Source organism: Giraffa tippelskirchi, chromosome 2, assembly GCF_054371585.1.
Source record: "Giraffa tippelskirchi isolate mGirTip1 chromosome 2, T2T-mGirTip1v1.2.pri, whole genome shotgun sequence".
In the NCBI taxonomy this organism is placed as follows: Eukaryota; Metazoa; Chordata; class Mammalia; order Artiodactyla; family Giraffidae; genus Giraffa; species Giraffa tippelskirchi.
Window position 1 is genome coordinate 93,622,711 of NC_137276.1, and position 27,590 is coordinate 93,650,300.

At 45.8% G+C, this 27,590-nt stretch overlaps 1 protein-coding gene across 1 annotated transcript in view; it reads right to left on the minus strand.

Moving 5' to 3' along the window:
- The window catches only part of CLSTN2 (calsyntenin 2), a 704,297-nt gene that overhangs the window by 24,784 nt on the left and 651,923 nt on the right, over window positions 1-27,590 (minus strand). The window contains exons 9-10 of the mRNA XM_081573999.1: window positions 19,050-19,212; window positions 3,045-3,211 (exon numbers count right to left, since the gene is read on the minus strand). Coding sequence (XP_081430125.1) covers window positions 3,045-3,211; window positions 19,050-19,212 — 330 coding nt within the window. The remainder of the gene's footprint in view (window positions 1-3,044; window positions 3,212-19,049; window positions 19,213-27,590) is intronic.

Below are 27,590 nucleotides of genomic sequence, written 5' to 3' on the forward strand. Positions count from 1 at the left end.
GGAGGCCGGGAGCCAGTAGAGAAAACATTGTGCATGTGTGCCCAGTCGCTTCTGTCATGTCTGAAACTCTTTACAATCCCCTGGACCATAGCCCGCCAGGCTCTTGTGTCCATGGGATTCTCCAGGCAAGAATACTGGAGTGGGTTGTCATGCCCTTCTCTAGGGGATCTTCCCAACCCAGGGATTGAACCTGAGTCTCTGCTGTCTCCTGCATTGCAGGCAGATTCTTTATCCCTGAGCCACCAGGGAAGCCCAGAGAAAACACTAGTCATTATTCAAAAACAAAAGGAGTTAAAAGAGGGAATACAGGTAGGAAGCAATTTTAATCATTTTCAAGAATGTCTTCTAATCTGAGCTGTGTGGAGGAAAGAGCCTAGACTTATTTTGGACAAGTCCCCGAGCCCTAATCTCCTTATATCTGAAATGAGGTCATAATATTTAATTTGTTGTGAGAAGTAGGGATAATGAACCTAAAATAGCTCCCAGTGGGTGCAGTGTAAGTCGTGTGTGTTATCATTAACTTTTCATACGTGATCTAGTTCTTGCCTGCTGTGTCCCAAGGATGGAACAGGATCATTTGCAGCGGCTGGTTCTCAGCAGGTGGTATCCTAAAAAATGTCAGATTAGCCTCCTCCACCCCCCACAGCTATGGGTGCCACTGAATTTAGCACTTCCTCTTTCACAGGATACGATCACTAGGTAGGAATTGCTATGGTTCTTAATTTATATTTCTGAGAATGTGTGGATTTTAAGTGCAGCATCTTTGGTTGATTTGTTCTGCAGTGCTTGGAGTCCTGACACTGAGGCCCAGGGGATGGTCCAGAGCAGAAAAGATCCACCCAGAGGCAGGGAGCGAATCCAGAGTCAGAGAGGGGACAGATTCAGGATCTACTGGAGGACAGATTTCTGCATCACTGGCTTGACAAAACACTGAGAGAACAATACACACAGGAGATCAAGGATCAAACCCCAGGCTCTGCCTGTGAGAATACCTCTATGAAATGTGCCATGAGGGCCTTGCCTGGGCCAGTTGCCATGAAACTGACCAGTGGAAAGCTGGCCTTTGCAATACATGTGGTCTTGTGAGTTTCCTTCGATGACAGCTATGTATCCAGAGCACCTGAGTGTGTATTTTCATGCATGTTAAACAGTGTTCTGGAAAGCTATTCTTTACATTTTCCAGGTACTCCTCCCATCATCTCCCGCTGACCCAGGTTCCAGGGTGAGCATTCTGAACCCCACACCTGTCCAGATCATGTTCCCTTGCATGGATGGAGCCCTTCAATGACTGCTTGTTGCCAAAAAAGGAAATACCAGACATTAACAAGGCCCCATGATGTGGCCTCTGCCTACCTCTCTGGTGTCTTTCTAGCTTTCCTCCTGCAATTTTGGTACTCGTAACACTGACCTTCCACCTAGAGTGACCTCCCTGCCCTCTCCCCCACCACCCTCTGCCTTTTTCCTGGTTGGTTCTTACTCATCCTTAACAATGTGCTCAGACCAAATTTGCCTGAGGAGTCCAATTCCTCCAAGAAACCTTCCCTCACTGCCCGTGCCCCAGGTTCTGAAGCTCTGGAGCAGAGCTGTCTGGGTTCACATTCTGGCTCTGCTGTTTACTCACTCTGAGATCCTTGGAAACTTTCTCTTCCAGGCCTCCATTCCTCATATGCAAAATGGGAATATTCATGGTATAATTCTTTTTATCATAGGGTTGTCCTGCGGCTTAAGGGAGTTAAATCCATAAAGCTTTTAGATCAGTGCCTGGCACCTAGGAGACCCTCAGTAAATGTTGGTGCTTGTAAATTACAGGTATCTGCTTGGACCATTGAGTTCCCCAAAGACAGTAAGCTTGGACCATTCACTTCTGTGTCCCTCTACTCCACCCAGAACTGAATTCTGTGGTTGTCTATGGAATGTTTGCTGAAGTGACTGCTATGGAAAGAGAAGCATGATGTACCCAGACCACTGGTTCCTTCAAGGCCAGCCTGAATCACAGCCCCACAAGCAGTTGGCCACTAAGAATGTAAACAAGAGGCTCCTCTGTTGGAGGGGTGACTCCTTGGGCTCTGGCTAGGGACAGGAAGGCAGGGCAACTCCATGGACAGTGCTGAGTGGGGACAGATGGGAAGCAGTGGGAAACCTCTGCTCTGGTCACTGCCTCCTTGGGAAAACTTCTCAGGGCTCTCCTGTGTTCCAGAGGCAGAGGGCGGGCCACCCTGACTTCCAGAGAGGAGGCCAAGGGACTGCCTGTTCCCACTGGGATCCGCTATGATGGAGCGCAGGCCATAATGATGTTTACCCCCACACTTTGCTCAGGACCCTGAGGCCTGAGGCTGGCATGTGCTCCCTGATCCAGGTGAGGCCAGAGCTATCCCTGCCCATCGGGGCTGAGGGGCTTGATGAGGACAGTCAGCCATATACTGCCCCCTTGGAGGAGCTTTTCTCAAAATGTAGCTGGGATTTCCTGGGATCACTTTAGTTATATTGTGCATGGATGACAAATATCGTAAATCTGCTAGTATTATCTCTGATGGGAGACATTGCCTGGAGCCCAATCTGGGCCTCAACTTAATAATGGAGGACCCAATGACCTCAGCATCTGCTTTCTAATCCCACCCCATACCAGGATGACCTTCTGTGCTAATTCATATTCTCCATGGTCCAAACTTTTAAATCCCCTTTTTTTAATATTTCTGAAAGGTATGCTTGCATGATCCCTCAGTTCCTTTGGGCAAATAAACAACAAAGCAGCCCACCACCAAGGAAATCAGTGAAATATAACAATTCCCTTCAGGTAGACATTGAACGTGTGCCTGCTTTTGTGCATTGAACTGATTACCCTTAGGCTTCATCAAGGAATTTCAGGAGATGGCACAAAGTCTTTTGTGTAGTCATGGTCATGATTCTCCCCACTGTGGCCACACCGTCGCCGTGGCACCGTCTCTGTGTCACATGGCAAGGAGCGACTCGGCTTCCAGGATTGCACTGGTGCTCCCTCTCACAAAGCCCCATCTGACCGGGGGCGAGGCTGGCTCCTTTCTTACCTTTATTCCTTGGCCCAGGCTTTCCAGGGAATTGATATCCAGCCCTTCCTTGCAGGCCTGCAGGCAGGAAATCACCTTCTGACTGTCCATTTTGCCAGGGCGGATGGTGAGACTGGCCAGGCTGCCGTGGAAGAATTGAGCAAAGCGTGGCTTGCTGACTTCTCCTCCTAAAAGATAAAGAAGCACCATTATCTGCCCTGTGGAGATTGGGCAGGCAACATTTCTTCATGGTGCCATCTGGCCATGGAGCCAAGGATCCAGTGGTTGTGTCCCTTAAACGCGAGTTTTTCCTTCCAAGTGGAGAGTGCAGAGTTGTGAACACAGAATGTCAAGAGGATGTTATTGGCTGCCAGGACCTTGGCATTCCCCAGCTGCACCTATTTAGGATTCTGGAATTCTTGAATTTAAAACATTTACTTTCAGAGGCACAGAATGTTTTAAAACAGCGGTCCCCAAGCTTTCTGGCACCAGGGACCAGTTTCATGGAAGACAATTTTTCCATGGACCGGAAGAGGGGGATGGTTTCAGGATGATTCAAGCACATTACATTTATTGTGCACTTTATTGTTATTGCATCAGCTCCACCTTGGATCATCAGGCATTAGATCCTTGGAGGCTGGGGACCCCTGTTTTAGAAGACAGAAAGTGCCTACAGAGTAAAAGCAGGGGAGAGGGAGTCTACCAGTGATGAAAGACGTGCTGTGTGTCAGGCTGTCTGCTGGGGACTTCATCGGGGTGAGCTTGCAAAGAGGAATCATTGTCTCCAAATCACAGATAAGGAGCCCTGGGACTCAGAAAGGTAGAAGGACTTGCTCTAGGACATACAGCTAAACGCTGGAGCTGGTACTCTGGTTCTGGTCTGTGTGACTGCAGAGCTGGCATCTGCTACCCTGTGTTCATTTCACTGAGAGGCTGGCATGTGATTGATGGGTCCTAGAACCCCGAGTCCCTGGGCTCTGACTCTCACAGAGTTGCTTTCATATCTGCTCAAATCCAAGTTCTTTGTCATATAGGGGCTTCCTTGATTCTGTTCTACCTCTGTCCTTCTTCCTCTCACCTATGTCCTTCTACTGTCTGTGCCCGAGTCCGCTCTTCAGCTGGGGAAATTGTTCAGTGTGGCTTGTGTTGCAAAGGCAGCCTGGAAGCTGCCTCCTCCCATTCTGTCCCTCATTCCCCAAAGTTCCTTAACATCAATGCCCCTTTAGGTCCAGTGGAAGCCTCACCTCCTCCAGGAGCCCCTTCCCACTGACTTCATTGAGCACAAACACTGTTTGATCTGGGGGCAGCCTACATCAACAACCTGAGCTTTGATCTTGTACTTCAGTTCGTTCAGAGAGGTAGCCAAATGTGCAGGAAAGATGCATCTGGGCAGAACTCCAGCTTTGCTAATTCCCTGTGGGAGGTTTTGTAGCCTTTCTGAGCCTCCACTCACTTGTAGGGGACACTACTGGGTTTTGCCTCCTGGTTCTCCTGTGCTGCCTAAGTGGCCCCCTCATCAGTTTCTCTAGCACCTGGAGGGCAGGTTTCTGGAAGGTTCTGTCAGAGTAACACCAGAGTGACTTCTTTGCCCATGAGTGAACCATGCTGTGTCAGCAAAGTCTGGACCTCAGCCTGGGTGGCTGAGGACTCTCCACTGGGGGCCCTGTCTCAGTCTTACGGGAGTGGGCATCCTGATACCTGCATTCCTATAGTCTTCAGAGTTCTCTCTTAGCAGCTAATCCTTCATTATTCTAGTGGCCTGTTACAGTCAGTGAGTTTTTATATTTTCTTGTTGAAATTACTGTGTGGTTTCTCTCTTCTGATTGGGTCCAGACTGACACACCCTCTATGTTTGCACACATACTTTTGCTCTCACCCATTCCTCCCCACACTGAGATACCACCTCCAAAGTGCTCAGGTCAGGAAGATCCCACTGGTTCTCCAAGGCCCCTCAAGCTCCCTGCTCACCTTGCCTTCTCCCTGTCCTGAGCCTTGGAACAGAGATAGTTCATTTCAGTGCACCTCTAAGAACTCAGCACTGTTAGTTAATGTACGTGTGTTTCATGTCTTCAAGAGCCTGTAAGGGATGATTGTCAATTTTGGCTGCACATTGTAATCATCTGGGGAATCTTTAAAAGAATAATCAGATGCTGGTGCTGTTTCCCACCCACAGAAGTTATGACCTCGCTGGTGCGGGGAGGTTTTCTTTTTTTATAGAAGTATAGTTGATTTACAATGTCATGTTAGTTTCAAGTATACAGCACAGTGACTCAGTTATATATATATGTTCCTTTTCAAGTTCTTTTCCCTTATAGGTTATTACAAAATATTGAGTATAGTTCCCTTTGCAATATGGTAGGTCCTTGTTTATTTTATATATAGTAGTAGGTATATGTTAATCCCAACCTCCTAAATTATCCCTCCCCTGCACCTCTCTTTCTCTTTTGGTAACCATGTTTGTTTTCTATGTCTCTGAGTCTCTTTCTCTTTTGTAAATACACTTATTTGTATCTTTTTTGAGGTTGCACATATAAACCATATTATATTTGTCTTTCTCTGACTTCCTTCACTTAGTATGATATCTCTAAGTCCACTCATGTTGCTGCAAAGTGGCATTATTTCATTCTTTTGTGGCTGAGTGATATTCCAGTGTGTGTGTGTGTGTGTGTGTGTTTGTTTAGTTATTCAGTCATGTTCAACTCTTTGCGACCTCATGACTGTAGCCTACCAGGCTTCTCTGTCTAGAGAATTTTCCATGGCAAGAATACTACAGCAGGTTGCCATTTCCTGTTCCAGGGGATCTTCCTGACTCAGGGATCTAACCTGTGTTTCTTGTGTCTCCTGCATTGGCAGGTGGATTCAAAGTCATATATATATATATGTATATATAACATTATATTAATATATGTGTATTGATATACATACCTCACCTTCTTTATCCATTCATCTGTCTATCTCCTTTAAGTGAATCAAACATGAAGTCAAGGTTCAGAACCACTGGGCTATAAGCTTCTTGAGGCCAGGCTTCTGCTTACTCCTAAGTGATCTCTCTCCTTCATGCCACCTGGTGGCTTACTCTTGCCCATCCTGGCACATTACTAGAATTTATTTAAGTCTGTCTCCTGGTTGGAAGGGAGCAGTGATGCATGATTCATTGTAATGAAGACAATAGTGGGCAGGTAGTAGGGGAACTGAGGACTGTCCCAGGCACTTTGCACACATTGGCTCATTTATCCCTCTCAACAACATGAGCCCCTGTCCCAGTGTCATTGGGCATCCTGCATGCTGTCTGGCACACAGTGGACACTTCCTAATTGTTGGCTGGATTGAAGGAGATGCTCCAGCAGAGTAGCTGACCTGTGGCATCTCTCCAGCATCCACCTCACTCCTGCCCTCTTGCAATGGCAGCACTGAGGTTTGGGGGGTTGACTCGAGTTCCAGGGATGGACTCTATTTATTCAAAGCTAATGTTTTATATATATATACATAAAACATATATATATATATATATATATATATATATATATATATATATATATATATGTATGTATAACTTTGAATTCACCTGCCAATGCAGGAGGCACAAGAGACACAGGTTAGAGTCCTGAGTCAGAAAGATCCTCTATTTAGTCAAAGCTGGGCTTCCCTTGTCGCTCAGCTGGTAAAGAATCCTCCTGCAATGCAGGAGACCTGGATTCAATCCCTGGGTTGGGAAGATCCCCTGGAAAAGGGAAAGGCTACCCACTCCAGTATTCTGGTCTAGAGAATTCCATGGGCTGTATAGTCCATGGGGTTGCAAAGAGTCGGTCATGACCGAGCGACTTTCACTTTCAATCAGGCTGTTTTGTCTCCATTGCTCCAGTGACTGAATCAGGTATGGACTTGGGATTGGCCGTACCAGGTGAAGCCAGTCAGCACCTGGCATCCAAAAAGCCACAGGGGTGGTCTAGGGATAATCAAGAGATCAAGTTTAAGCCAATGAGATGAGCAGAGAAACTGGCTGGCAGCCTCTGGGACAAGAGCTTCCATCTTCTCTCTAGAAGGTTTCTGGAACCTATTCTTGCTCTCTTTCCCTGGGGATCATTCTGTGAAGATAGAAGGCTGAGAGTGGCTGCAGCCATCCTGCAAGCACACCAGGGACAACTAAGGCAATGCCTGGAGCAGGGGCAGAGCCAGGAGGGTACAGCAGGCTGAGCGAATCCTGAGATCACCTCACTGCTTTACTGCGGGATGTTTTCAGCTGTGGGAGCCGAGAATCCATCTTTAAGGGTTTAAGCTGTTTTGACTCACGCTATCTAGAACATCTTCACGTTGGAAATGAATGGACAAGGCTCTATCTAAGTGCTCCGTCCACAGGTTTGACTTTGAGAGAGGACCTGAGGTGATCTCTCAGGCCATGGCTTTGGGTGTGGGGGAGCCAATCTGGGGGTCTTTGGGTTTAGGTCCCTGAAGCCATCATGGTTAAGGTGCTCCTCACAGCCATTAGCATGCTCCTGCCCTACTGAAAGAACACTTTTATTATCCTGCAGGAAGAAGGGTATGAGCCTGGATCTGATTGGCAGACTGCCACACTCCAAGGCATCCAGGTGGTTATCTCTTCCCTGCCTTGTCTCCCACTTAGTGCAGCAGATCCAACAAGTCTCAATGACTAGGCATGAACTCTGTGCCCGACACTGTGTGAAGTCCTCAACATACATCATCTTATTGAACCTTCATAGAACTCTTGAGAGGCAGGCATTTCCTCTACAGCTAAAGAGGAACAAACTCAGGTTTAGAGAGAAGAAAGTGGCCAAGGTCACCTGAGGAGTAATTGGTGAAATGTAGGCTTCTAGAGAGTGAGTGCATTCATCCATGCTCAGGACCAGCTGGTCCTCCTGGTGGTACTGGGCAGCCCAGTCTAGAGTGTGGCTGGTACTATGGAGAAGAGCATGGAGATTCCTTAAAAAAAAACAAACTAGGAATAAAACTACCATATGGCCCAGCAATCCCACTACTGGGCATATACCGTGAGGAAACCATGATTGAAAAAAAGACATGTACTCCAATGTTCATTGCAGCTCCATTTACAATGGCTAGGATGTGGAAGCAACCTAAATGTCCATCCACAGATGCATGGATAAAGAAGTTGTGGTACAGATACACAATGGACTATAACTCAGCCATAAAAAGGAACACATTTGAGTCACTTGTAGTGAGGTGAATGTAGACTACACTGATGTAGTCAGTGTAGTGAGGAACCCAGAGCCTGTTATACAGAGCGAAGTAAGTCAGAAAGAGAAAAACAAATACCACATAGTAATGCATATATATGGAATCTAGAAAAATGGTACTGATGAACCTATTTGCAGGGCAAGAATAGAGACACAGACATAGAGAACAGATTTGTGGACACAGTGAGGGAAGAAGAGGGAGGGACAAATTGAGAGAGTAGCATTGAAACACATACATTACCATGTGTGAAATAGCTAGCTATTGGGAAGTTGCTGTATAAAACACAAGGAGCTCAACCTGGTGCTTTGTGATGACATAGAAGGGTGGGATGGGGTGGCGGGTGGAAGGGAGGTTTACGATGGAGGTCACATAAGTATACTTATGGCTGATTCATGTTGATGTATGGCAGAAACCAATACAATATTTTAAATCAGTTATCCTCCAATTAAAATCAAATTGGAAAAAATAGAGTGTGGCTGAGAGAGAGCCCTTGTGGTCTGCCACCCAGAGCCCCTCAACGGCTCACTCACCATTCACCATCCTTCATACTCTCCTGGATGCCAGAACATCTTCCTACACAGTGTTTTCACTCAGCAAAACATTCATGTTTCTTATTTTTGGCTTAAGAATCCTAGACCTGTGATTGCACTCTATTTATTAATGACACGACTCCAGGAAAGCAATTCAATTAGCATTGTGCGATAGGAGGTTAGCAAAAACTAGAAATATATTTGCACTTAGAGGTGATTGTGATGCAGGATTAAAAAAAATAGTGGATACATATACTGAAAAATCTTTCTATTTAATATCTAGGGTGTCTGCACACACCACATGGCTTCTCTGCTAACATTTAGACATACACATGCTCATGAATTATTTTAAGAAAAGAAAATAACCCGATTTCCAACACAAAGAACCTTCTCCAAATATTTACAAACACAGATTCCTGAGGCTAGATCTGCACACATTTTTAAAGTGTTTGCTGTTTGCCTAGCATTCTGTTTGATTCAGCTGATGATAAGATAGGACTGTGTTTTCCAGGAGCTCACTATTCAGTTGGGAGAATAAAGTATAGACACGGGAAAAGTAAAATAAAAATATAAGAGTAAATTGCCAGTTCAGTTGATTTCCTAAGGCAGTGCATGATTAATTTCCAAACACATGATATAGAAAATATATCCAACAGATCAGAGGGAAAAAATAATAGCTGTGATTTATTTAGTCCCCAGGTGATGCTCTTAAGGGATTTCTTAAGTCCCCAGGGCTTCCCTGGTGGCTCAGATGGTAAAGAATCTGCCTGCAATGCAGGAGCCCTGGGTTTGATCCCTGGGTCCAGATACCTTGGAGAAGGGAGTGGCTACCCACTCCAGTATTCTTGCTTGGAGAATTCCATGGACAGAGGAGCCTGGTGGGCTAAGTCCATGGGGTCAAAGAGAGTTGAATACGACTGAGCTACTAACACACAGGTGGTGCTAGTGGTAAAGAATCCGCCTGCCAATGCAGGAGACTCAAGAGGTGCAGCTCGATCCCTGGATTGGGAAGATCCCCTGGAGAAGGAAATGGAAACACACTCCAGTATTCCTGCCTGGAGAATACCACGGACAGAAGAACCTGGCAGGATACGGTCCATAGGGTCGCAAAGAGTTGGGTGTGACTGAAGCAACTTAACACACACACATTAGGTCTTTAAAACATGACGATTTTTTTCCCCAGGGTATTTTATTTAATAATGCTTAAGTGGCAGGATAGTACCTTTGAGATCATAGTCTCTCTCTTCTGATTTCTTCCATGTTACCCTCAGTTTAAACACATCTCTGCCTTGTGCTCATTGCTGCAAGAACGGTTGTGACAGGAGGGAGAGAAGATGGGGCTTGGAGCTGAGTCTCTTCCTCAATTTCATTTCGAGTCCTAAATTTAGAAGGGTGGGGAAGATGTATCTTCAACATCCGTGGAAAATAGAGGGGGAGAAACCTGCCTTTCCCCAGTTTAGGAGATGATACCCCAGGCTAGGGGGTGGCAGGAAGGTGTGGATGGATAGGATGACAGAGATGCAGAGTGAGGGTACACACCCTGGAAACAGTGTGTGAGGTTGGGAGGGAAAGCTAACCTGGCACATCTGGAGAGATGGAGAGAGGGACCAAGCATGGTTTTACAGGGTGTGAGAAGCAGCAGAGGTGTTTCTGTGTCCCTAAGTAAGACAAGGAATTACACAGAGCACTGATGACCCTGAAGGACCGTTAATGACCGAGGATGAAAGAGATGGACAGTTTCAGTAGACACCTGCATGGAAGGATGACTGGAGGCCCCTCAACACCCCAGCACCTTATACATCCCCGTGTAATCAGCTGGCACCCTAAATGGCAACCCACTCCAGTATTCTTGACTGGAGAATCCCACGGACAGAGGAGCCTGGCAGGCTACAGTCCATGGGGTTGCATGAGTCAGACACAACTGAGTGACTAAAGAAATGGGAGAATTCCAAATTTGCCAAGGTTGAATCTCCTCCCCACTCAGATAGAAGAGGGACTGGAAGTGACACTGAAATGGATGTGGAAAAATGACGTTTTCTTTGTGAATTCAGATTCTTACCTGCTCAACTACAACTCCGGTTACGGATGATGTTTTCACAGCTCGGTAACTTGCCTAAGGCCCTACAGGCAGAAGTTAGTGAAATTCTGATTCAGACTCAGGTTTTGCTTGCTCTCAAGCCTTTGACCTGAGTGCCATACAATACATATGGCTGGGAGGGTTCAAGCAGAATTTCTTGGAGGATCTCATAATTGGGCTGCTTCAGAAAGATGAGGATAGGTTGGGATTGATACAAGGCTGAGGGAGAACGTCCAATTACATGGAGTTCTGTAGACACTGAATGATTCCAGCAGCAACTCCCAATGATTTGTATCAAGTTTACTGGGAAACACAGTTCTCATGAAAAATAATAGTATTTGGCAAAAGTGATTTAACGTAACTCGTGTTATTCTGAGCCAGAGTTTTCATTCAGCTTTCTTTCCACTGAGAGGTGGGCCCACCAACTATACACATAGCTTTAGAATCAGTAATATTCACTTTCCTCTGAGTAAAAGACCTGTGTTGTATGAATGGACAAAGTATCTTCCCTTTGCAAAGTATGTGTGGGATGCTGCTGGTCTTTTTTTTTTCCCCTGCTGTCATTCCCACAGCTATTTAGTCTGAGAAGCACATGGAAAGGAGCGGGGGCCATGTCCCCTCCTGCTTGAGTTGGATGCGCAGGGGGATGCTCCTCAATGAACACAATTTCATGGATGGCTGGCTATCAATTTTGAGCAATGCAAATGGCAAGACCATTGGAAATCTTGCTTTCTCTCATTTCAGTGATGGAGATACCCACTGAATGCAAAGACTAAGTGAAGTGTGTAATAGACTCCCACAAACTGTGGCTTTAAAACCTGCACACAACCCCAGGGTTTAGAACTGTAGTTGTAAAGACTGGTGGTCAGGGATGCTCTGCCCTCAGGGCTGGCCATGACACAGTCTCAGCAGGCTTTCTTGATCCTTTGGTTGTTATGTCTCCATCCTTCCAACATTTTCAGTGAACATTTACATGGTGGGTTCTAAGTTCATAAGAAACATATGACTTATGGGATGACCCCAAAAGTCAGTACTCTGGGGTTAGGCAACCTAGATTCACGAAGCTGGAAGGGCCCTCATATATCAGCCAGAATGGCCTGCCATTCTCCAGGAGCACAGAGGCAAGACACAGTCTTCAAAGACCCAGAGGAAGTAAGCAGCAGCAGTGAGGGTCTGGAATTCTTTTCTGACTCCAGATTCAGCCCTCCCATTAAACCAAGATGCCCAATGGGCCAGTCATTATCTTTGGCCTCAGCTTGACTTTGTCTGACCTGGGGAAGAATGCCCAGGGAGTCTAGGCAAATGGTTTGACTGCAGATTCCAGAATCTTCTGGCCTTCGTTGCTTGGCTATCGAATGTCATCTGGTTCTACACATCTCTAGAAGCAGAGGTGGGTGTAGCAGTGTAATTAAGGCTGTGGGTGACACAGTTCTTGGTGCAAATCCAGGCTATAGGTGACCCTTCCCAAGGTCCTTATGTTCTCTGAGTCTCAGTTTCCTCATGAGCAAAATGGAGATGATAATGATATCCACAACATAGGGTTGTTAAAGAGAAGACAAGCCAGAGCTGAGCACAGTGCAGGAACTCAAAACTAGCAGTCAGTTTTGGTGCCAGCAAGAACCAAGGAACTCTGAGATGAGATGATGTCATGGTAGTCTTCTCTTTCTTCAGGGGCCTCTTTCTCTTTTTTTTTCTCCTTGCCCTAGTGTGTCTCTCAGAGAAGTTAAAATGATGCTTAGAGTTAAAATGGTCTTTTTGCTCTAAGACCCTTGTTAAAATTTTCTAATTAATATAACTTTCAGAATGAGATTCAAAGTTAAAATTGTAACTCAGTTATCCTGTGTTTCCACACATAAATCACTGAATTTTAAAGCTGATTTCATCTGTGTTGTCTTTAGACCAATATTCCCTTATGTTAAATGAAATCTCGGGCCTAGAATCATCTTTACTTGATTTTTTAAATACAGACAATGCTAAGAGACACCGTGTTAGTCACCCCTGTGTGTTAGACATGAGCCATACACCTTTGTCAAAACAAACTGAAAAATGGGATATAATTCAATAACCAATAATGATTGACCTTCTCCAGGATATGAAATAGGAGGAAAGGGGAGGGAAGGGGAATCTTTGAGAGCAGATAGTCCTTGCCTTCTGCAAATCCATGTCTTAGTGGGTGATAAGAGACCTCCATTAATAACTCCAAAGAGATGGTTCCCCAAGAGTGCTCCAGGAACACTAATCTACAAAGAGTAAGTTCCACAGTGAAATAAGACTGAGAAACATAGTTTAGGTAATGTCAAACTGATTGGTTTCTTGGTGGGTTTCTGAGAGCTTTGAATAAACAAAGGTGCATTGTGACTCTTCAGTGTGGGGCTGTGGGGATGGCTTATATGGTTTCCCAAACTTGACCTTGGCCTCCTTGTGGAACCTGGGGGACCCAAGCTTCATGAAGCCCTTGGGAAATGCCATTTGAATGTAAGGCAGACTATGCTAGCACATGCTTCTCTCCCAGCAGCAGAGACCTCTAGGGATGCAAAATAATTTCAACACAGACTTTATTAAGAGAATTTGTATTAAATTAGACCAAGTTTATTAAGCGATGACATGCACTCCAAGTCTGTGCTAATTTTAGTGTCTGGCAAAAATAATGACCTGAAAATGTACACCAGATCTCAGCACCACATGTGGCTCCAATTCCCCTCTGTCTGAGGAACAGATGCTATTGATTACTGCAACTTTCAGCATCATTTCTGCCTCTTTATCCTTTTTTTGGCCATTCGTATTCTTTGCCTCAGCCCCTCCCAAGAGCCACAAGGCAGTGGGGATTCTGCGTCTGTTCCTTAACAGAGTCTAATTTTTAGAACCATCCTCTTCTCTATCTCCTGTTGCTTTGTTTGTTAAGTAGCGAGTAGGACCCAGCCAGACCAGAAGCTAGGGTAGAAAGCCCTCCTCATCCAAGACCAGGGGGGTGCCATCGTTAGGAAGAGGCAAAGCCGGAAGGCCAAGGAAGGCAAGGAAGGCGAAGCTTGGAAGGCCAAGGTCCAGAGCACAGGAGGAGAGTCCCCAGCGGAGGCAGAGATGAGGTGGTCGCTGGGGACAGAGCCACAAGCAGGGAAGACAGTGATGAGCTCTGCCAAGAGCAGATAAGGCTCAGGCAGGGGACAGGGTGGTACCTTCTTAAGTGTGTGTTTATAGCTATGCTTCTTCAAACATTTTTAGCCATTTCATTAAAACAATTCTAGCTCTGATATCATATAAAATAAGTAAGTCAGAGCTTCTCTGGTTATCATGTTGGGGGAGAGGTGCTCTGGAGTGTCACCTGCTGGGGCATCTCTGTGGCTGGCGCATCAGTAGCCTTCCTGACTCACTCCCATGACAACTGAGTTATAGGCCCTGGGTGGTTGGACCCAGGGTAGAGGTCCAGGCACAAAAAAGATTATATAATTTTTATCATATATGAGTAGAACTTGAATTTTTGTTGTTAGAAATGGATGAATAGGGACTCTAAGGAAAGGGACAAATTAATTAGTCTTTTAAACAATCTTCCCGCATGGCATGACCCAGAAAGAGACAAGGGACCTGGTATTTGTCTAAAGGCAGCAGTTTCTTAGTCAGCACAGACTGATCTTGGCCAGGAGAGAGGGTCTGACTCCATCCTGAAAACACTGACACGGAGCACAGAGGTGATGGCTAGGTGGCAACCAGCAGCTGCACAGAGACAGAAGGATTCTTTTGAGATGCATGGTCCCTCCTGACTTCAAAAGCCCTTCTCTAGAATTAAGATATGCTGCCTGCTTGAGGCCATACTGGCAATATTTCTTAAGTGTAAATGAAATCTCATTTTTTTTTTAATTACTGGAAAAATACCAATGAAAATGAAGTTCCACTGATTACTCTGGCTTTCTGATTCAATCACAGGACACAGGAGACTAATTGGGGCGGCAGAGTCCTGCCCAGCCTCTGAGCTGGAGCCTCTGAGTTCCAGCTCTGAGTTCCCGGGAGCACCTAGCAAGCAGCTGCTAACACATTATTTTCTATCCCCATTGTTAACCCCCTGAATGGAAATTTCACAAATGGCAACTGGTTCCCTTGCCAACCTCAAAAGTACCTGAAAAACTCCCCACGATTACAAGCCCAAAGGGGCCTGTTCACGCAGTGGGTTTATAATGTGTATGTAAGTGGACATCGGAAGGCTTAGAAACATGCTATATTACAAGGGCTGTATTACAGCCCATCAATTTCACAGCACTGTGTCCTATTGAAAGACCTTTTGATGTCTCCTCCCAAGACAAAGGGGACTTCCTTCGTAGCTCAGTTGGTGAAGAATCTCCCTGCAATGCAGGAGACCTGGGTTCAATTCCTGAGTCGGGAAGATCCCTTGGAGAAGGAAATGGCAACCCACTCCAGTATTCTTGCCTGGAGAATCCTATGGACAGAGGAGCTGGCAGGCTACAGTCCGTGGGGTCGCAAGAGTTGGACACGACTTAGCGACTAAACCACCACCCAAGACAAAAACATGGCTCCACGGAGCATGTAAATATTTATGAAAATCCAAGCTCCTAACAAGGCAAGATGCACCCTATGGTCTGGTCTCAACTCTATCTCAGCCTCATCTCTACTCATCCCGATCCACGCACATTCCAGTGATAGGGCACCCTGGGCATGCTGACGTCAAGCTGCTCTGCCATGGCATATGCCGTTGCTACCTTTATCATCCTAGTGAACTCATACTCATCCCATAAAGCTCAATTTTAAAGATTTTAAGGGATTTTTCTCCCATGCTGAAAATTCACCAATGAAAAGATACCTAAATCTTCTCCGCACTCAGAAGCCTGGATGATGAGTTCTCTCGTACAACATCAGCCCCGTCTTCCAGGGCTTGTCTTCTGACTGACTCTTTCCAGGCTCAGTGACCTTCTTTCTGACCTAGAGATGGACCTGGCTGGCCAAGGCCTGTCTGTGAGGGTTAGTCCTTGGGAAGGGGAGAAGGTCAGTACGTTCAGGGAGCCGTGGGGAAGCCGGAATCACAGAGGCCAGAGTGTACCAAGGTCTTGTGGAAAATCTGCCATATAGGGTTTAGGTGCAAAGAACAGAGAAGGAGGTAGAGGAGGCGGCCAGCAGATGTTTTCAAATTTACACGTTCATTCTATGAAACATGCCGAGCACACTCCAAGTGCCTGCCACCGAGTCCTTATAATAACCTTGCAATATACGATTACTCTATATAAGGAAATAGGTGAAAAGTATTAATAGGAGCTCAAGGAAGTTAGAGATTCTGCAGGTTTCCATTGCAGGCTGGGATGATAGGTATCAGATGTGGTCCCTGAGGGCCTCTAGGGAAGTCATGGTAAGGTTCATGGTGATGACATGATTAGGGCCCTTTCTTTCTTTTTTAAGTTAATTTATTTTAATTGGGGAATAATTTCTTTACAATATTGCGGTGGTTTCTGCCATACATCGACATGAATCAATCATGGGTGCACTTGTGTCCCCCCTTCCTGAAACCCTTTCCCACCTCCCTCCCCACCCCATCCCTCTGGGTTGTCCCAGAGCACCAGCTTAGAGTGCCCTGCTTCATGCATCAAACTTGTACTGATCCTCTATTTTACATATGGTAATATACATGTTTCAATGCTATTCTCTCATGTCATCCCACCCTCGCTTTCTCCCACAGAATCCAAAAGTCTGTTCTTTACATCTGTGTCTCTTTTGCTGTCTTGCATATAGGATCATTGTTACCATCTTTCTAAATTCCACATATATGTATTAAAATGCTGTATTGGTGTTTCTCTTACTGACTTACTTCACTCTGTCTAATAGGCTCCAGTTTCATCCACCTCATTAGAATTGACTCAAATGCATTCTTAGCACTCTTTCTTATGGGCAGCATCCAATCTATGTTCCAGAATATCTACGGGCTGGCTGTGGCGTCTAGCTGGGGCATGAGCCACATGAGAGGGCCGTTGTTCCAACACTGTGTTCAGTGACTAACAATTCCGGAGCAACCTCTGAATTAGTGCCTTGCTATACTAACTAGTTTCATGGGCTCGTGCCAGATGACACAGTCTTCCTCTCCTGATACCCTGGGGAATTCTGCAATACTGAGGGAGCTCTTATCACATTCTATGAAATGTTTGAGAAGATTTTTACTGTCATGTGATGTATATCAGACTTCAAGTAGGTGACTTCTACTCAAAAATACACTCTTACTCGGCCATAAAAAAGAATGAAATAATGCCATATGTAGCAACATGGATGGACCTAGACATTATCATACAAGGTGAAGTAAGCCAGACAAATGTCATTGATAATGCTTATATGTGGAATCTAAAAAAAAGAGATACAAATGAACTTACATACAAAACAAAAAACAGGAGAAAGTAGCATTGACATATATATATATACTACCATGTATAAAACAGATAAATATTGGGAAGCTCCTATATAACACAGGGAGCGCAGCCTGATGCTCTGTGGTGACCTAGAGGGTTGGGCTGGGGGTGGGGTGGGAGGGAGGCTCAAGAGGGAGGGGATATACATATACATATAGCTCATTCATATTGTTGCACTGCAGAAACCAACACAACATTATAAAGCAATTATCCTCCAATTAAAAATTTAAAAAATTAATGCTAAATAAATTCTTTTAGTTGAATAACAAATATATTTAAAAACTTAAAAAAAAACCCAGATACAGACTTACAGACAGAAAACAACCATGGTTACCAAAAAAGGAAAGGGGGGAATTTGGATTAACATATACACACTACTATAAACACAATAGATAATCAACAAGGACCTACTATTTAGCACAGGGAACTCTACTCAAGATTTTGCAATAACCTATAAGGGAAAAGAATTTGAAAAAAAAAAACCATATATATATAACTGAATTATTTTGCTGTATACCTGAAACTAATACAACAATGTAAATCAATTATACTTCAATTTTTAAAAAAATACAGTCTTCCGTTGTCTCATTCCTGCTTTGTCTCCTTCCTGGGTTTTGTATCCCTAGTGCTCCCAGGGCTGCACCATGTGCCCTTCTTGCCATCTTCTCTTTCATGGAGCTGCTGCTGCTGCTGCTGCTGTGAAGTCGCGTCAGTCGTGTCCGACTCTGTGCGACCCCATAGACGGCAGCCCACCAGGCTCCCCCGTCCCTGGGATTCTCCAGGCAAGAGTACTGGAGTGGGTTGCCATTTCCTTCTCCAGGGCATGAAAGTGAAAAGTGAAAGTGGAGTCGCTCAGTCGTGTCCGACTCAGTGACCCCATGGACTGCAGCCCACCAGGCTCCTCCGTTCATGGGATTTTCCAGACAAGAGTACTGGAGTGGGGTGCCATTGCCTTCATGGAGCTGCCCAGAACTTACTCTTTGTCCCAACCCAGAGGGACTTATGTCTCCCCTAGAGGGAGCCAGTCCTCCAAAGTCATAATCTTGTACCACAACCCACCTTCTTCCTCCGCCCCCACAGCAAATGATCAAAGTCTCAAATCTTAGTAATCCTCAAAGAAGGCATCAACAGGAGTTTGAGCCGACGTCTTAAAGTACTGATCTGCTTATTTGAGGAGCATTTAACTTCCCCTCTGGTCTCTCACTGATACTTCAAAGAACCTCAGCTGTTAAGGGAGCAAAGATAAAGATGCCAACAGATCTGAGTGGGGAACAGAAAGGCTAGATGCATGCTCAGAGAGCTGGCTCTCCTACTTCCAAAGAGATGATGAGTCTGGGTTTGGGGACTGGAGGAGAGGCAGCAGCAGAGGAAGTGAGTTCCCAGAACAGAGGGTCAGGGTCTTAGACAATTTGAGTGGGGATAAAGAGAGATCCTTGGCTCCTGACCAGTATAGAGAGCAACAGAGCCAAGTGGCAATTTTGATACCAGATTCCACTTGCAAGCTTTTCTCTACACAGCCCCAGTTTGAAACCAGATAAGGTTCCAGAACAATAAAATGCATTAGCAGCTCAGAGGCAATCCTGAAATTGCTCATCTTGATTTAAAGGCAAAATCTTGTCTCAAGCCAAGTGCTTTATTACTATACAAGCTTAGTGCTTGGATTCATCCTTATCTTTTTAAGTCCTGTTTTATTAGTTGGGGATAGTAAATTTTCCTGGCTGAAGCTCATACCACTTGCTTTGCCCTTTTTTCTGCCTGTACCTTTCATGGACTGTACACAGTTGGGCCAGGGAGAAGGGCTGGACTTAAGGGTTACCTTGCCAACAAGCGCCGACTGTCAGTTGCATGGCAATGTGAGATGGATGAATGGGCCAATCGTTAGTCACCAGGTATGGTTCATACGTTGCTCCATCCATGTATAAGGTGACCACAGGAAACTCCACATTGATGACATAGTAATGCCATTCTTTGTCACAAATCTAGTGAAAAGAAAGAGAAGCAACACTTAAAATTGAATACGCAATGCAACATCCAACAGACTTTTATTCTAATTATGAAAGAGGTAGAAGAGACCTTTAGGTTAACAATGTTTATTGCAAAGAACTCAGTGAACATAATGGCTGATGTGCATTGAGGTTATAGAAACTCACATCAAACATGATGGAGCAAACCATGGGGTAGAGGAACATCTGGGAAACTAATCATTGGGTAAATATCTGACTATGGACAGATAATCTTAGTTACATAATTACCAGCTGTCTAGGTTGGCAAGTTCTTGGTGGACAGGTGGGGGTGTCAACTTAAATTTGCTCTGTATTAAATTTTTACTTAGTTCCTCAATAGAGAAAAAGTTAAATGAAAACTGTTTTTTGAAGCTTGGGGATGGATGGAGCTATAAAAAGAAAGATGCTAGACTGGAAGTAGAAATGAAGATGAAGATAGAGAAGGGGCAGAGGAAGGGAAAGAGAAAGAACAAAATAGAAGAGGAAGAAATTAGGAGTTATGAGCAAGGACAAGGCAACGGACAAAGGAAGAAGGAGTTTCATAAGAACAGAAAACCTTCAATTCCTTTGTCTCTATATTAACGCTTGCCCAAGGAGCTGTTGTAGTCTCATGCTCCTTTCAACTGAAGCAAAATAAATTCTGAGACAGACAGTCTTCCCAAGAAGATTCAGTTCCATCCTTCCTTAGAGTCCCTGGGAAGCCAAAGAAGGATGACAGATGAGTCCTCCTGGCTGAACTTGGTACAGAGCACACTCACATTCATGTCCCCTCATAATTTCAGTACCTAAGACTTCTGGTCTTAGACCTGGGACCCAAAACCTAACCTTAATGGGTGGGTAGAGACATTTGGAGCCAGGATAAAGTCACTATTCCTGACCTCAAGGTACTCAAATCCCACTTGCTGTTCAGTCGCTAAGTCATGTCTGACTCTGCGACTCCATGGCAGACTCCTCTGTCCTTCACTATCTCCCGGAGTTTGCTCAAATTCGTGTCCATTGAGTTGGTGATGCTATCTAACCATCTCATCCTTTGTTGCCCCTTTCTCATTCTGCCTTCAATGTTTCCCAGCATCAGGGACTTTTCCAGTGAGTCAGCTCTTTGCGTTCGGTGACCAAAGTATTGGAGCTTCAGCTTCAGCAGCAGTCCTTCCAATAACTATTCAGGGTTGATTTCCTTTAGGATTGACTGATTTGATCTCTTTGCAGTATGATCCAAATTAGAAACCAATATGGCGTGTCTTGGGAAAGGAGCTAGGAAGAACAAAAAGTGGCAAGGCTGGGGAATGGCGCCCCCTCCCTCCAATCCAAGAAAGTGCCTTAGAAGTCACATTAGACTCTGACTCTTCCCCGCTCCCTCCCCCTCAGATCCTTCTGCATCCTCTTGTCTTCATCGCCCCTGTCATCTGTGGCAGTGGAGACAGATGAGTTCTGCAGGAAGGTGACCCCAAGTGAGGGCATCAAAGTCCTCCCTACACCCCACTCTGGATTAAATGTGCTGTTTCTCATGAATAGATAACACCAACAGGGATGCTAAATGATCTTTTCCCTTTCATTTTAGAGTAAGATTTTTTTCCCTTAATGTTCATTTTATACTGTCTTGTCTCATGTCTCAGAAAATTACTCCTTTTGAAGTCCATTAACCTGATAAAGCCTGATGAATATTTTAGGGACCTTTGGAAGGTAAGCAGGAGGGGTCCAGGCAGACATTTCCAAAATCCTGTTACACTTAACTGAGTATACAGCTCAGTACTGCGTATATCCCACTAGAGGTCCTAACCCAACTCCCCTTCTGCTTGATGCCTGCAATCAGACACTGGACTGGGTACAGGAGTCTGGGGGTGGGTCTGGGACCCAGGTGAGGCTGACCTAGGGGTATAGGTGTGGTACAAAGGAAGACCTGGATACAGGGTCTGGGGGCAACAGAAGAATGAGGAACTAAGAGGAAGCTTCCAATCTAAGGAGACACAACGTACCCTGGACTTGCAGTCCAGGATGCAAGTCAAGGATGGCTAGACAGAATACCCCCACCCCCAGGGTATTCTCTGAGGCATCCGGAAACCTCTGACCAGTCCAGGGTGGGAAGGGAGCAGGTGGAGGTGCAGTAACCCTCTCCATACCTCATGCCCTTTGAAATGTAGACAGAACACAAAAGTCAATTGGGCAGCACAAGGGGGCTCCCTTGCCCAGGTCGCCATCACCCCACTTCCAGCGGCCACGCTCTCGGGCCTGATGGCCACACTGAATCCACATGCTGGTTGACTCTACACTGCTCCATGTCTGCCAAAGCTGGGTGGAGGCTGGGTCCTCTGGCCCCCTTTCTTTCACATCACTTACAGGGTGGGTAGCAGGAACAACGCCAAGGAGGTCCGGGCTGGGAGCAGGGTGGTACTCCAGGGTGAGCTGGGGACTGGAGAAGCCTCTCAAGAGAGGGGAGGAAGTTAGGCTGCCAGGAGTTGGTCTAAATGGCCTAGAAAGGGCCACATGGGAAGTTCTGAGTTGGTTTCCTCAGGAAATGAGGTAATTTTTGAACATAGTTATTCAATGTGTGATGCATTTACCTACAAACCAATGTGTGAGGGAGTGTACTAGAGGCTGTGTGGAATGCAGAACTTATCAGGTATGTGCTTTGCCTTCAGATTTTCAGTTTGGGGCAGGGGTGGTGGTCGTGGTAGTGGTGGTTAGGTATCAAATACACAAGAGACTCGAATGAAATGGGAATTGAGATTAGTCTTACAGACAAGACACAATGCACTGTGAGACCCAGGCTTCTGGCTGAGAGAAGGTGGCATGTAGGGTGACTAGAACTGCTAAGACTCCATTAAGAATAGATGGCAAGGAAAACATTCCAGGAAAATGGAGCAGCAATCTTTTAATCCTTCATTCATCAGCCCTATTGCCAAAAAAAGATACCAGGTTTGGGACGAATGGAGATTCACTCATCCATTCAGTCCTGCGGACATTTACTAAATGCATATCCTGCTTTGTGAAGGAAAGAAAGCACCTGCCCTCATGGAGCTTCCAGTTCAGACACAGAATTGACAAAAAGGCTTGCAACAGATGTGACTCATGCCCACAGATTTGTGTGAGGCACCAGGGTGACGTGGTGGATGGGGTGGGTGTCTGATTGCCCTGTGAGGAGGGAAGGAGCACAGACACAGTCACTTTGGTTTGGGAAAGGTGAGGAGTGGGAGATGAGGCTACAAGGATAGCTTGGAACTGACTAGGAACTGATAGCTAGGACTTGGACAGGTTTTTTTTTTTTTTCTTTCTACAGGGAGTACGAGGTACCAGTCTTTGAGGACTGGAGGAAGGTGTTAGTCAAAGCAACAATCAATCTTGGAACATGCTTCTCAATATCAAAGCAGCTTTTCCTCTTCCTTGTACCATTTAATCCTCCCTTGTTGTTGTTGTTTAGTTGCTAAGTCGTGCCCGACTCTTTGTGACCCCATGGACTGTAGCCTGCCAGGCTCCTCTGCCAGGGGATTTCCCAGGCAAGAATACTGGAGTGAAATGCCATTTCCTTCTCCAGGGGATCTTCCCAACCCAAAGATGGAACCTGCATCTTCGGCATGCTCACCGCCAAATCAGGGTCTTGAGCAGATACTTATCTCTTATTCTTTTTTTTTAATTTTTTACTTTTAATTTTTTTTGGTTGCCCTGTATTTTCATTGCTGCGTGTGGGCTTTCTCTAGTTGCAGTGAATGGAGGCCACTGTTTAGCTGCGGTGTGCAGGCTTCTCTTGTTGTGAAGCATGGGCTCTAGCACGTGCAGGCTCAGTAGTTGTGGTGCATGGGCCTAACTGCCCCCTGGCATGTGGGATACTCCAAGACCAGGGATAGAATCTATGTCCCCTGCCTTTGCAGGTGGATTCTCAACCTCTGGACCACCAGGGAAGTCCCAGACACTTATCTCTTGAGTGATGGACTCACGTGTCAGATTGCCCAAGTGGTCTGCTAAATGTCCTACAGGCACTTCAAACTCATCATGTCCAAAACCGAGCTCTATAGCCCTGTGCCCCAGCCTCTCCTGCTCCTTGTCCTGTGTCCCCTGCCTCAGCGAATGCTCCCTCATCCAATCTGTCATCCAAGCCAGTACACTGGGCACTGCTTTTGACTTCCTCCCTCTGTCCCTCCCTTCAGCTAAGTTACTGCCAAATTCCAAAGATGCTTCTCTCATTTGTTGTCACCCACCACCCTTGCTTCTCCTTAGAATTTACAGTATGTACTAGAGAGGGGAAAGGTTGAGAAAGTGTGTTTGACATTACAGTAAGATGGAAGGCATTTCAGCGGGGGGAGAGGACCAAATGTAGCAGGAGAAGCGTGAGAAAGCTTTGGTGTGAGTGTGGGTTGGACAAAGTGAGGGGCTGCCCTGGGGTAGAAGGCAGCCACAGAGTGCAGTGGGCAGGACAACCAAGGAGGGGGTGGGGAGTCCTTGTAGGGTGAGCCTAGGGGTCACAGGGTGGGTATCACACTGGCTTTAGGAATTTCTGGGGAACCATGTTCTGGACTTCAGGAAAGTACTTAAAGCTTCCTGATCCTTAATTCCTTCACCTGTAGAGAAAGGATCATCATGGGGTTGTTGTACAAATTGAGCTAAAACAAAGCACTCAAAATACTTAGAGCATATTTTCAACCTGAACAGATATGGAAACTCCTTCCCTTTTCCAAACACATTGAGATGCTGCATAAACTATAACAACAACAGCAACAATATAAAACAAAAATAAGAGAGAAAGGCTCAGCCTATCAGCTGTGGTTTCAAAGCCCACAGGAATCAGGAATGACTCAAGTCTTCTGTGCAAAGAAAACTCGAGTTGGCATGTCTGCATAAAGTCTGGGACTGTCTGAAGCCTGGGTCTTGGGACAACTGCCAACATTCACCTAGGGATGTAGGGGGAAGCCAGCCAACCACTCTGGTAAGCATCTCTTCTGGGATGTTACCCCTCCAAGCCATTCCTGAGCATGCACATTAGCTTCAAGTGTAAACAACCCACTTGACGTGGAAATCCAGAACTTAGACTCTAGTTTAAAAATGCACCTCTGAAGTCTTTAGGCCTCTAGCAAAGACATACTCAAAACCTCTGGACAGACATGTGCTCAGAACCCAGGGCATGAGCAGGACAATTCCTGTTGGAGATGAACAGAGAGTAAAAACCAATAAAACATAGAGAGAACAATCCTTTGCATGCATGAGAAAAAGCAGACAAAACAGATGATCAAACACATTCCAGGAACCAGAGAAAATGGAGCAATTGGAAAGGAGATAGGGGAAGGCAGGTTTGAAAAAGAACCGGAGAGAAATTTCAGAAATAAAAGACATAGTTGTTGAAATAAATCAAGAAAACTGACGACAGAGTTAGTGAATTGGAAGAAAGATAAGATTACAGCAAAATGAAACGTTTGATAAAGCAATCAAGAGAGATGGATTCTGTGCCTGATAGAAAAATACTTTCCAACCAGCGTTGTATCAGATGTGTGTGGCTGGAGGCCAGGCTGGTGGAAAGCAGCGAGGCTGGTGGAAAGCAGCAGGGCTGGGATCCTGAGAAGCTTGTACACCATGCCAAGGAGTATGTTACTTTGTTTAAGTAAGTGCTGTGTTCTAGAAAGCCACTCTTCACTGCAGCAGCCTTCTCATGTGTTAAATTTAGATGACAGTGGATACATAAGCTTCATAAGCTCCTGCGCCACAGGACATATTTGAAGTGTAGATCAAAATTGAACTTCGGTTGCTGAAATGGAACGCTAATGAACCAAGAGGATTGAAACCAACGGCATTCTCACTGAGGACTTGCAAGCCCACCTGGCCCCAGGGCACTGTTTTGGAACATTAGAAAGATGAGGTTTTGGTTAGTGCTAAGATCAACCTAACGCCAAGGCAAAGATGCCACTCTTATTTGCAAATCGATTTAAGATCTCCCCAGGAGGTCGCCTGCACTTCTGAATTGGCAGGGAAAAGTTCAGTGGTTTTTCAGCAGCAGGTGTTTATGACAGCTTGGAAAGCACCTGCTGGGTCTTCTGTCAAAAAGCAATTGCTGACTCAGGGCAATGGAGCCCAGGGGAGCAGGAAACAAAAAAGGTGGTCTGTGTCAAAGAGACTACTCCCATTTGCAATTTGGTTGAGGAACACTTGGGCAAATCCTCAAAACCATCCTGAATGGTTGCCCTTGTAATTTGTGCTGAGAGTGTAAATCAAGAATTGCTAGCACCCAGGATTTAAATTTATCCATGGGGAGGGAGGAACACCTTTATTATGCAGCAATAATAAGACTGGTGCCCTAGCACCATGATATGATTTTTGCCTGTGTGATCAGCTTACTTGATCAGCTGGTGTCACCCCAGCATGACACCCTGGGGAGATCCTTTAATTTCCAGGTCTTACTGGTGGGTCTTATTTCCATGCAATGAAAAGGTGTACTTCAATTAGTCCCTCAACCAGGACAAAGGTTCTCTTGCCCAGCCTGGGGCTGACTGGCAAATTCTGCAAAGCCGCACAGAGGTAGAGTTGGCTGAGTTGATGTGAGAGTCAGAGGGTAGGGCAGAAATCTCACTCTCAGTAAAGTGAGAGTGAATCAACCCTGAATATTCATCAGAAGGACTGATGCTGAAGCTGAAGCTCCAATACTTAGGCCACCTAATGCGAACAGCCAACTCATTGGAAAAGTCCCTGATGCTAGGAAAGATTGAAGGCAGAAGGAGAAGGGGACAACAGAGGATGAGATGGTTGGACGGCATCACTGACTCAATGGACATGAGTTTGAGCAAACTCCAGGAGATGGTGAAGGACAGGGAAGCCTGGCGTGCTGCAGTCCATGGGGTTGCAAAGAGACAGACATGACTTAGTGTTTGGACAACAACAACAACAAACATCTGTTGTCTAAACTGGCAATCTGTGGTATTTTGTTATACCAGCCTGAGCAGAGACATTTAGGAACCTGAAGCTCTAGACATGCAAATTCTCGAGCCCTACCCTAGACCACTGAGGGGGAGTGGGCCTGGCAGTCTGTGTTTTAACAGGCCCTTCAGGTGGTTTACAGAGGCTAAGTTTGAGAACCACTGCTGCAGAGAACTTACTGTGCTACTGTGGGGAATAGAATAGTCAGTTTGCCAAATTTCTGAAGTCCTTTATTTTATTTTCCCGGGTGTGTGTGTGTGCGCGTTCAGTTGTGTCCAACTCTTTGCGACCCCATTGACAGTAGTCCCCCAGGCTCCTTTGTCCATGGGATTTCCCAGGCAAAAATACTGGAGTGGGTGGCCATTTCCCACTCCAGGGGATCTTCCTGATCCAGGGACTGAACCCACAACTCTTGTATCTCTGGCATTGGCAGGCGAGTTCTTTACCACTGCACCACCTGGGAAGCCCTTGGGGCACCTATGAATATCGGCTGGAACAAAACTCTCAGAAGAGACATACTGTGAGATTCATTCAGTTCATTCAACACAGACTGATCGAGCACCCACTATGTCCCAGGCACTTCCCTGGAACTGGGAATGTGACAACAAACAAAACAGGAAGATTTCCGCCAGCGCCTTCTCGCTGTCCACCAGATAGATACTCCTTTCTCTGCACACCCTCTCCTCCCGCCACCCCTCCTGCCCCACCTGGAAGCTTTCCTGCCTCTGATCACACATTTGAGCACTCCCTCACACCCCCGAAACAAAAAGCCTCTCAAGCCCAGCTTTCCCCTTCCTCCCTGGTGTTTGTTTCCAGGACATGCCATGGAATTCATCTGCAGGTATTCTCCAACTGAATTCCCCAAATAGCTGACATCTGTCAGGACCCTGGGGCTCAGATCGGAGCCTTGGAGGCATGGCCTGCCTGTTGCAGGTTGTAAGCGACTGTGTACAGAGCAACTTTAATATTTAACAGGCCAGGAGCACATGTCTTCAATTTGACAATTAGGAAAGAGACTATTCCTCTTCTAGGGTTCTTTCCCTGATCACAATTGACTGCACCAAGACAGATCATTTGGTTCCAGAAAGGAACTGTCTTGAAAGTGAGTGAACCCCATCACTTTAGGATGGGGTTGAGGCAGTTAGAGTTCCACTGCATGAGTGAAACTCCCTCCCATAAAAGACTGTGAGTTTCTCAAGGTATGGTCTAAGGGAAACATTGGCGACTTACAATTACTGAATGAATGAATGATTACATTATAAGCCAGCAACAGTGGAAATGGTTCCTCTAGAAAAAGGTGATGAGAGTCCAGATTAGGAAGCTGGAGCATGATCATGATCATGGGGATGAGGCCATATCTGTGTCAAACACTTGGAATCCTGGTGACCTCACTAGGCTGGCAGCCCAAGAGGAAGGGTTGCAAAAGTTCAGCAGACCATAGAGAGTTCTGGAAGGTGGGAGCC